This window comes from Hyperolius riggenbachi, chromosome 7, assembly GCF_040937935.1.
Source record: "Hyperolius riggenbachi isolate aHypRig1 chromosome 7, aHypRig1.pri, whole genome shotgun sequence".
NCBI lineage: Eukaryota > Metazoa > Chordata > Amphibia > Anura > Hyperoliidae > Hyperolius > Hyperolius riggenbachi.
The window spans coordinates 213,279,681-213,290,606 of record NC_090652.1 but is presented as its reverse complement, the minus strand read 5'-3'; the positions used below and the strand labels follow the sequence as shown (position 1 = coordinate 213,290,606).

Genomic DNA, 10,926 nt, shown 5'->3' with positions numbered 1-10,926 from the left:
GAAGCGCCATTGTATGTGCTCCCTGGCAGTGGAAACACACAGACAGCAGGAGGTAAATTCAGCAGCAGGAGGAGGAGGAGGAGGAGGAGGAGGATGAGTGTGTGGCAGCAGGCAGTCAATGAGGCAGGCAGCGAGACATAATAGGCTGTGGTACCTAGCGGTGGTACCAGGCCGTAAATACACAGCATGAGGTTCTAGACAGCGGTCGTGAAGCCCACATCGTGTCCAATACACAACTGGGACAACACAGTTTTCAACCCAGACACCTCTAAAAATAATATCACAAAGTATTAAAAAGTATATATATATATATTTTTTTTTAAAGAAATGCAGCTATTTTTGAGCGTAATAAATAGCTGGTGGCGCATCGTGGAAGCGCCATTGTATGTGTTCCCTAGCAGTGGAAACACACAGACAGCAGGAGGTAAATTCAGCAGCAAGAGGAGAAGGAGGAGGAGGAGGATGAGTGTGTGGCAGCAGGCAGTCAATGAGGCAGGCAGCGAGACATAATAGGCTGTGGTACCTAGCGGTGGTACCAGGCCGTAAATACACAGCATGAGGTCCCAGACAGCGGTCGTGCAGCCCACATCGTGTCCAATACACAACTGGGACAACACAGTTTTCAACCCGGGCACCTCAGAAAAATTAAACCTTTTTTTTTTAATTTAATTTTTTTTTTTTACAGCAAATTACACAGATATAGCTATTGTTGGACGTAATAGCTGGTGGCAGAGTGGCAGCAGAAGGTAATTCTGTGTACCCTGGCAGTGGGAAACACAGACAGACAGCAGCAGCAGGAGGAATGGAGGAGTATTGTGAGTGTGGCAGCAGGCAGGCAGCGTGACATAATAGCCCTGGTACCTAGCGGTGATACCAGGGCTGTAAATAAACACAACAGGAGGTCCCAGACAGCGGTCGTGCAGCCCACATCGTGTCTAATACGCAACTGGGACAACACAGTTTTCAACCCGGGCACCTCAGAAAAATTAAACCTTTTTTTTTTATTTAATTTTTTTTTTTTTACAGCAAATTAAACAAATATAGCTAGTAATAGCTGGTGGCAGAGTGGCAGCAGAAGGTAATTCTGTGTACCCTGGCAGTGGGAAACACAGACAGACAGTAGAAGGGCAGTACACAGCAGCCCACTGTAGGTGTAAAATGTGTGGTTGCAGGCGACGTAATAGTCAAAGTGAACCAGGCTGGCTTAGTGAGGAGGAGCCAGGAGGTGGTAAAGGGTGGTAAGGCATATTAACGATGGTTCCGGCACCCACTTCATGTCCCCCTCTCACCGACAACAGGGGCCAGGAACTCGCCTTCCACCCACGCCTGGTTCATCATGAGAAACGTCAGTCTGTCCACAGACTTGTGGGACAGATGTGAGCGTTTCTCGGTGACCACGCCACCAGCTGCACTGAAGCAGCGCTCAGACAGCACGCTGGAAGGGGGACAGGACAGCACTTCCAGGGCGTACTGTGCCAGCTCGCTCCAGATCTCCAGGCGCTTGACCCAATACTCCATGGGATCAACAGGGGCATCGCTGTCAAGCCCGCTGTAGGACCCCATGTAGTCAGCCACCATGCGGGTCAGGCGCTGGCTGTGACCGGAGGAGGATGCTGCTGCATGCACCTCCTCTCTAGTCACTGCTGGAGCCTCTACAGTCCTGTAGAGCTCGTTGCTGAGAGACAGCAGGTCTGTGGTGCGCTTGCTGCTGGATGCAGGCACCTGCTGCTGCCTCTGTGCTGGCTGGACAGTGGGGGTGGAAGCCTGGGGGAAGGCTTCCTCCAAGCGCTCAACAAGGGCCTGCTGCAAGCTCCTTATTTGTTGCGCTGGGTCTCCTCCTGCAGGAGGCAGGAACTGGCTCAACTTCCCCTTGAGGCGCGGGTCCAACATCATGCTGATCCAGATGTCCTCCCTCTGCTTCATCTGGATCACCCTGGGGTCCCTGCGCAGGCACCTCACCATGTGCGCTGCCATTGGGAAGAGGCGGGCCACGTGTGCTGGCACATCGACGGCAGTGCTGTCCTCATCCTCCTCCTCTGCTGCCTCATCCTCTTTCCACCCCCGCACCAACTCAGCTGCACTGTGCTGATCCCCCTCATCAGCAGCAAGGTCAGGGACCTCCACCAAGTCCTCCTCCTCCTCCCCCTCAGAGGTGGACTGTGCAGCTGCATGCTGCTCCTGCTGGGCCAAGGCTGCCGCTCCCTGTTCCAGCAAAGCATTGAGGGCCCTGTCCAGCAGACAAACCAGGGGCACCCACTCGCACACCATAGCATGGTCCCTGCTCACCATGTTGGTGGCCTGCAGAAAGGGAGCCAGCACTAAGCACACCTGCTGCATGTGCCCCCAGTCGTCATCGGGGACGATGGACGGGATGTTGCTGGTCTTGTCCCTTTTCTGAGCGGCGGACACAGTGGCCAGGGCAAGGTACTGGTTGACAGCGTGCTTCTGTTCAACCAGACGCTCCAACATCGCCAGGGTGGAGTTCCAGCGAGTTGGAACGTCAAGGATCAGCCGATGGCGTAGAAGCTCCAGCTCCTTTTGCACGTCTTCCAGGCTCGCAGAGGCTGCAGGCGAGCGCCGGAAGTGACGCACAACATTCCTTGCCGTTTCCAGCAGTTCGCCCATCCCCTGGTAGGTGCGCAAGAACGTCTGCACCACCAGGTTCAGCACACGGGCAAGACAGGGGATGTGGGTCAGGTTTCCCCTGTCGATTGCGGCAACCAGATTGGCCCCATTGTCGGCCACCACCTCTCCGACTCTGAGGCCTCTGGGGGTCAGCCAACTCCTCTCCTGCTCCTGGAGTTTGGCCAACACATGGGTTGCCGTCAGTTTGGTCTTCCCAAGGCTGACCAACTTGGCAGTGGCGTGGCTTCACGCTGCTGCTGAGGCGGGGGGGTTGGCCAGGTGTGCCGGAGGATGGCAGAGGATCGGAGGAACCTGCTGCAGTTCCCCTGACCCTGCAGGGTGGCACCACCCACTGTGTTGCTGCTGCTGCTGTGCCCGCTGCTGCTCTCCCATCCTCACCCCCTTCCACCAAGCTGACCCAGTGGACAGTGAAGGACAGGTAGCGGCCTGTCCCGAAGCGGCTGCTCCAGGAGTCCATGGTGACGTGGACCCTTTCACCAACCGCGTGCTCCAGCCCTCGCTCCACATTGGCCATCACAAAGCGGTGCAGTGCAGGCATGACCTGGCGGGCAAAGAAGTGTCTGCTGGGGAGCTGCCAGTCTGGGGCTGCACAAGCAAGCAGCGCACGCATGTCGCTCCCCTCCTGCACGAGCGTGTACGGCAGAAGTTGGGAGCACATGGCCCGTGCCAGCAAGCCGTTAAGCTGCCGTACGCGACGGCTGCTGGGAGGCAGAGCCCTAACCACCCCCTGGAAGGACTCGCTCAAAAGGCTCTGGTGTCGCCTTTTGCTGGCACGGGAATCACTGGAGGGAGCAGAGGAGGCCACTGTGGACTGGCTGCCAGAACAGGCTTCAGTGTCGGCGGCAGGAGTTGCAGAGGGGGGAGGAGCAGTGCATTTCCGCACTCCTGCTGATGGTGCTGGAGGAGCAGGAGGGCGGGTGGCTGCTGTTGCTGCTGCTGCTGAAGGCTGTGCAGTGGTGGGTGTGGTGCCACTGCCAGCGCCAGATGCCTTCAGCCTCTTGAACTCCTCATGCTGGTGGTAATGTTTAGCAGCAAGATGGTTCAGAAGAGAGCTGGTGCTGAACTTTAAGGGGTCTGCACCTCTGCTCAGCTTCCGCTGACAGTGGTTGCAAGTGGCATACTTGCTGTCAACTGTGGGCATGGTGAAAAATTGCCAGATTGGTGACGTGAAATACCCCCTACGGACTGGAGCCGTTGCTGCCTGTCTCCCTGTGGTGGTTGGGGGGGGGGGGCTTGGGTGTGGCTGGTGGTGGTACTGGCAGATGCTGCTGCTGCTGCTGAGCCTGAGACACCAGCAGGTTGTGGGACCTGCCTACTGCTGCCAATGCTTGCAATGATGTGCCTCCTTGCAAGGCCCACAAGCGCATCCTCCTCCTCCTCCTCCTCAGAGCTGCTGATGATGACCTCCCCAGGAGCTGGTGGCACCCAGTCTTTGTCCGTCACAGTGTCATCATCATCATCATCCTCCCCCTCCTGAAACATGTCCTGCTGCGATGATGACCCCCTCAAACTCCTCTCCTGATGCCTGGATGGGCTGCTTGACTTTCGCCACAGTCTTGCTGTCCAATCCCTCCTCCCCCAAAGTGCCCATCAGCATCTCCTCCTCAAAATTGCCAACAACAGCAGACAATTCCCTCATGATGCCTGGGGTCAAAATACTGCTGAATGACAGGTCGCCAACTTGTGACGGTGAACTGGCCTCCTCCCCAGGCCCTGCTGGGTGGCTGCTGAGAACAGGGGTGGTGGTGGTGGTGGTGGTGAGGGTGGAGGCCTCGGATGCAGAGCTGATGGCGGGCTGCTCATCCTCCGTCATCAGTTGCACCACAGTGGCTGCATCCTTTTCCTCAATGGGACATTTCTGACCCGGCTGGAGGAAAATAGGAGAGGTACTACACGCTGCTGCTGCTGTGTCTCTGCAGCGTGAGTTGTAGATGGTCCTGCTGGGCGCCCAAGGCGTCCACGGCCAGTGGCTATATGCGGAATTTTAGCCACTGACGCAGCTGCTGCTTCTGCGGAACTGTGCTTGGTGGCGCGGCTTGCCACAATGCTGCTCCCTCTCCTCCTGATTCCCTTGCTGCCCTTCCCCTTGCCCAAACCGCGCTGGCTGCCACTTCAAGACATCTTAGATGTTTTGGGCGTAAACAAAAAAGTTTTTTAAAAGTGCGGGTGAAAAAGTGGGGTACTTTAATGGAGTGGGTTGGTGGGTGAGGTGACACTAATCACTAAGTGATTAGATCGCTAAGTGATTATTACTAGTACAGTACAAATACAAAATACAATAATCAGTAATCAGTGAGTGTGAACAGTGAACAGTGAGTGTGTCCCCTAGTACACTAGTACAACTAGAAAATACAATAATCAGTAGTAATCAGATGATTCAGTAGAAGGAAATAGAGTGTGTGTACTGTACACTACAGACAGTGCACGCACACACACACGCAGGAGCTATGAACAGTGACAGTGAGTGTCCCTAGTACAGTACAACTACAAAATACAATAATCAGTAGTAATTAAAGGACAACACAGGGTAGAATACAAAGCAGAAATAGATGAGAAATAAACAGAGTACAGTCAGGAGGACAGCTGCCCACACAGGCAAGGCCCTGAGGCCTAAAGCTGTGTAAGCTTGCCTGCAGCAGCAGCTGTCCCTATGTAACACACAAACTACTAACTAAAATACAATCTCTATCTAGCTAACAACAATATAGGTGTGTATAGCAGGTGTATGTGAGCAAAAACGCTAGGTGATTGACCACAATAGAGCACTTGCTAAGCCAAAGCACAAAGGAGCAGATCTCTCTCTGTACAAGTCTCAAGCAAGGACGGAAAAACCTAACATGGCGGCCGCTATTTATAGGGTAGGGGCTGGCCAGGGTCCCCCTGTGTGATTGGCTGCCGTCAGAGGGCTTGGGAGCCCTCTGATTGGCTCTAAGGACATCAATCTGGGCTATGACGCTATTCGAGCTCGGTATTCAAGCTCGAATATCGCTGTTTGTTCGAATAGCTCGAATAGTGAATGGGATATTCGAGTGAACTCGAATAGCCCATTCGAATTGCTGCAGCTATTCGAGCTCGAATACCGAGCTCGAATAGCTGAAAAAGAGCTCGAATATTCGAGCTACTCGAATATTCGAGCTCTGCTGAGCATCCCTGGTATGGGGCCACCGTAAGGGCTTGAACTCACAGGAGCTGCCTCAGCCACACACTGTAAATGTTAGAGATTCCGAAATACGTAGTTAGGCAAATGAAAGTCAATGGAGGGGATTTCACAGATGTGGTTGTGATTTCTCAAAATTGCAATCGCAGGAAAATATAGGATCGCTGAAAAATTGCTTTTTAAATGCTCATGCAAAGCAATTTTGCATTGATTTTACTACCCAGAATAAAAAATTAAATTGCAATGGCTATACAAATCACTAGCATTAACAGTGTAGTACTGGGAGGTAGAGATGGTCCAAACCTCAGCTGCCCACCGCTGCACACATACACACACACAGTTATTGAAGCTGAAGGGGAGCGCAGAGGAGAGAGCCCGAGGTGAGGGGGGAATCGTCCCCCCTCCCCGCCGAGTGTGGCCATGGCTTTCCCCTCATGCTGCGACCCCTCCAGCCCCCTCAAAACAGCCCTGAGTGGGCTGCAGCTCCTTTTGTTACGCCCATGCCACTTGCCTTTCAACATCACGGTACAGTTTGGGTATTGCCTTTTTAGAAAAATAATCGCGGCCTGGTATCTTCCACTGCGGTGTCCCAATTGCCACAAATTTTTGGAAGGTCTCAGAATCCACCAGCTGGTATGGTAACAACTGGCGAGCTAACAGTTCCGTTAAGCCAGTTGTCAGACACCAGGCAAGGGGGTGACTGGCAGACATTGGATTCATCCACTCAAAAATGTCCTTAATGGACACCTGGCTGCTTTTGGCAGAGGAGCAGGAACCGCTCAAGGTGAGAGGCAGAGTGGAGGAGGGTAGCTGTGAAGGTGCAAGGGATAAAGCGGCTGAAGATGCTGCACCTGAAGGAGGAAGAGGAGGCGGAGGGTGGCTTTGCGTTTGTGTGCTGCTTTTCCTCAGGTGCTCATCCCATTGTTGGTTGTGCTTGTTCATCATGTGCCTTCATAAGGCAGTTGTCCCTACGCGGGCCTTGCTCTTTCCACGACTCAATTTTTGGTGGCAGAGAGTACAGATGGCATTGCTGTCATCTAAAGCAGACACACACAAAAAATGTCCACACCGGTGAGATCTGGGATAATGGCATTTTGGCCTTGAAGGGCATGTTGGCTGGCTGTTCATAGGTGGCATTACATGCCACAGGACACTGCCACAAGCTGTTTCTGATGACGAGCTCCCCCTGCTTCTTACAGCAACTCGTCTCCTCCTACTCCTCTCTGACTCTCCCTCTGAACTGTCCCCCTGTTCATCTTCTCTATTGGGAACCCATGTGACATCCATGGCAGGATCATCATCATCATCATAATCATCCTCCACAGCTTCGCTTGTATCAGACACCTCCAAAACTGCACCAACAACAGGTACTTCATCATCCTTACACCTTACGTCCAAACTGACGCCTAACTCAGACATATGAGGTGGTGTAACATGCTTACACCCATTCATCTTGTAACAATAAAGGTTGTGCATCAGTAAATTCATCACAGGAATGTGTGAATAACTCCCCCGACATCTCAAGTGGAGCGGCTGTGGTGCTAGTAGTAGCGGTGGTGGCTGCCGTCTGAGTGTTAATTGGGGTGCTAGAATCAGAGCAGGAGGAGGTGTTCTGTGTTAAATAGACAACTACGTCCTAACAATCTTGGGGATTGATGGTACGTGCCTTCTGAAAACTGTACTTTGGTCAAGGGCCACATGAAATCACGACACCATGACCTCGAACAGACTTGCCGGGCGGCTCGCCTCTGGCTCTGCCTGTTATTTTGTCCATATTGGGGGGGGGGGGGGGGGGGATGAAGTGAAAGGTATGCAATTGACTGGTATAATACAATGTGCAGTCACAGAGGCAGTGAAAGGTATGCACTGACTATATTAATACAGTGTGCAGTCACACAGATGCAGTGAAAGGTATGCAGTGACTAGTATAATACAGTGTGCAGTCACACAGGTGCAATGAAAAGTATGCAGTGACTGGTATAATACAGTGTGCAGTCACACAGATGCAGTAAAAGGTATGCAGTGACTGGTATAATACAGTGTGCATTCACACAGATGCAGTGAAAGGTATGCAGTGACTGGTATAATACAGAGTAAAGTCACACAGATGCAGAGAAAGGTATGCAGGGACTGGTATAATACAGTGTGCAGTCACACAGATGCAGTGAAAGGTATGCAGTGACTGGTATATAAAACAGTGTGCAGTCACACAGATGCAGTGAAGGTATGCAGTGACTGGTATAATACAGTGTGCAGTCACACAGATGCAGTGAAAAGTATGCAGTGACTGGTATAATACAGTGTGCAGTCACACCGATGCAGTGAAAGGTATGCAGTGACTGGTATAATACAGTGTGCAGTCACACAAATGCAGTGAAAGGCATGCAGTGACTGGTATAATACAATGTGTAGTCACACAGATGCAGAGATGAGAAAATGGCAGACGCAGCAGTTTTTATAGGGGGGCCGGGGTCCAGGAGTTAGTGCAGCCTTAATGGCTGCCATGTGTCTGCTGACTATGATGTAGAGGGTCAAAGTTTAGCCCAATGATGTAGTATAGGGGGTGGGTTCGAACTCGCTATATGTTAGCGGTTCACCAGCTCGGATTTGCACAATCAAGTTCGCATGCGAACAGTTCGGGCCATCTCTACTGGGAGGTGGAAAAACTGAGGTAATCTACCTGCTGGCCAAGCTGCTGAAACCCTGTGTTATCACTCCCAATAGAAACCTGCAGCAAGTCTTTACTGTGAGCAGCAACACCTGATTACTGCTGCTTGGCCAGCAAATGGATTTCCTCAGCTTTTCCAGCTCCCAGTCCGACACTGAGCATTAAAATAAAAAATGATTCAAAAGCTCCAGAAATCATTACTAAAAGCTATCTGCGATTGCAAGTTGTGATTTGCAGTGGGCTCCAGCCCTTACATTGTTATTATGTGCAGCAACTTTCTTTGTTATAACTGCTGCAGCATGCATCATCTACTTCAGTGTAGTCTCTCAGCTATGTTATTTGCAGTCATCTACTAATTAACCTAAAAGCCTCTGAAACATATCAGCATCCTGTTCCAGTGACAAGTTTCTGTTATTAGCCACAAATAGCAGCCTAAATGTAATTTGTAGCCATGTCACAGAGAGCTTTGTAGCTGCTACAAACCCTACCTATATTGTGCAAGTGGCATTGCTTCTCTAAACTTAAACAGTGCTATAAGCTGTTCAGTGAGGTCATGTTCATTCAACATTATTGCAGTATTAGTCTGAAGAGGAGAGGTTTTGCACTTACTTTTTAGCTGCCACAGCTGTGATTGCTGCTATGTAGGCTGTCTTCACAATTTTTCCACCAAATGCTCCACCAATCCTTTTCACATGGCAGTTGATGCGATTAGAGGGGATGCCTAAGGCTTTGGCCACTACACTCTATAGAAGGAAAAAAAACAGTGTCATTTTTGTTGTCGTTTAAACTGGCATGACCCGGTCTATTGGTGATTGATCAATAGATCTCACTTAATTTTGTAGAAACATTTGATAATTGTTGGAATAGATGTAACAAATGTTTATGGGCTGTGTCACCCTGCATGCGTATTTCTAAGCACCAGTGGTTTGAAAATCTCTTGCTAATGTAATGCTATGTGTACATTTTAAAAAAAATCGCATCACTCAAGCGACAACACACACATAGCATTACATTAGCATGAGCTTTTCAAATCACTGGTGCAGTGCTTGTAGTGTGAACCAGCCCTAGGTAAAGTTCATTCAGAGACAAATAGTCTCCAGTACAGGGCTTCGGGCGCCATCCTCCCGTAGCCCTGCTCTGCCTGCCGGAAGACTATACAGGCTGGAGCGGTGAGCTGTGGGCTGCAGGGATGAACTGGCGTTGTGTCTATTAGACGCCACAGCCAGTTCACCACGGGGGTCCCGCAGCCTGGCGGGGGAAGGTGGGCACGTCCCCTGCCCGCTGTTCCACTGTCCCCGCTGCTCCTCCCTGCCACTCTGCCCGATTGAGGGGGCAAGTATTTATTTGAGGGGGCGATGCCCCTTCTTGCCCCAGCATATAGCTGGTGGAGCACCAACCACGGTATTATCTAATATAAACTATTGCCTCGGACTTGTGGCTGCCAAAGGTCATGTGATTGTTGATTCAGGTTTTACTTATTTTTGAATATTATTGTCAGTTCTGTTTTGGTGTGTTCTGGGTGCAACTTAGCAGTGTTTTTATATTCGTGCCTGAGATGGGCTTTGTGTTTTTATCCATGTCCTTCAGCCAAAGATAATTAGACAATCAGGGTAAGAGTCGAGGCAGACTTCAGGCAAATGAGGCTTGAGGAGCAAGCCAAAATCACAAATTGTAAAGTATTGCTTGTGTTTTTCAGAACAGTATTGGGATTAGTATGATTGGCTGAGTTGCAAGACGCCGATCATGTGCCAAAGCAGAAAATCATAGAAAAACAGAGCCTTATAAATCAGCTGATCAGCCTGATCACATACTTCTCCATTACTTCTGCTAAATAGAGATGGCCCGAATGGTTCACCCACGAACTTATTCGCGCAAACTTCTGTGGTTCGCGTAACAGGGGGAACTGCAAACTATATGCGAGTTCAACCCGCCCCCTATACTACATCATTAGGGTCAACTTTGAACCTTTACATCGCAGTCAGCAGACACAGGGTAGCCAATCAGGCTACACTCCCCCCCCCCCCCTATAAAACACAGGCAGCGTCAGCCATTTCACTCACTTGTGTGGCTGCAGTAATTAGAGAAGGGAGAGAACCTGCTGACATAGGGAAAGCTTAGTTAGGCTCTTGTGTTAAGCTTATTAGGTTGCTCTTTCTTGCTGATCTTATTGCTAAAAAGCACTCCTCATCCTCAACAGCTCTTTTGAGAGCTAACGTTGTTCTTGTGATTAGAGGTGGGCCGAACGGTTCACCGGCTAACGGTTCCAGGCGAACCTCGGGTGGTTCGCCTTCGCCTGCGAAGGCGAACTTTCCCGGAAGTTCGATTCGCCCCATAATGCTCTATGAGGGTCAACTTTGACCCTCTGCATCACAGTCAGCAGGCGCATTGTAGCCAATCCGGCTATACTAAGCCCTGGAGCCCCACCCCCCCTTATATAAGGCAGGCTCCGGCGGCC

At 51.0% G+C, this 10,926-nt stretch overlaps 1 protein-coding gene across 1 annotated transcript in view; it reads right to left on the bottom strand.

Moving 5' to 3' along the window:
• LOC137524809 (aldehyde oxidase 1-like) overlaps positions 1-10,926 on the bottom strand; it is a 198,592-nt gene that overhangs the window by 63,791 nt on the left and 123,875 nt on the right. Inside the window, exon 22 of the mRNA XM_068245134.1 lies at positions 9,081-9,214. Within this exon, the coding sequence (XP_068101235.1) occupies positions 9,081-9,214 (134 nt within the window). The remainder of the gene's footprint in view (positions 1-9,080; positions 9,215-10,926) is intronic.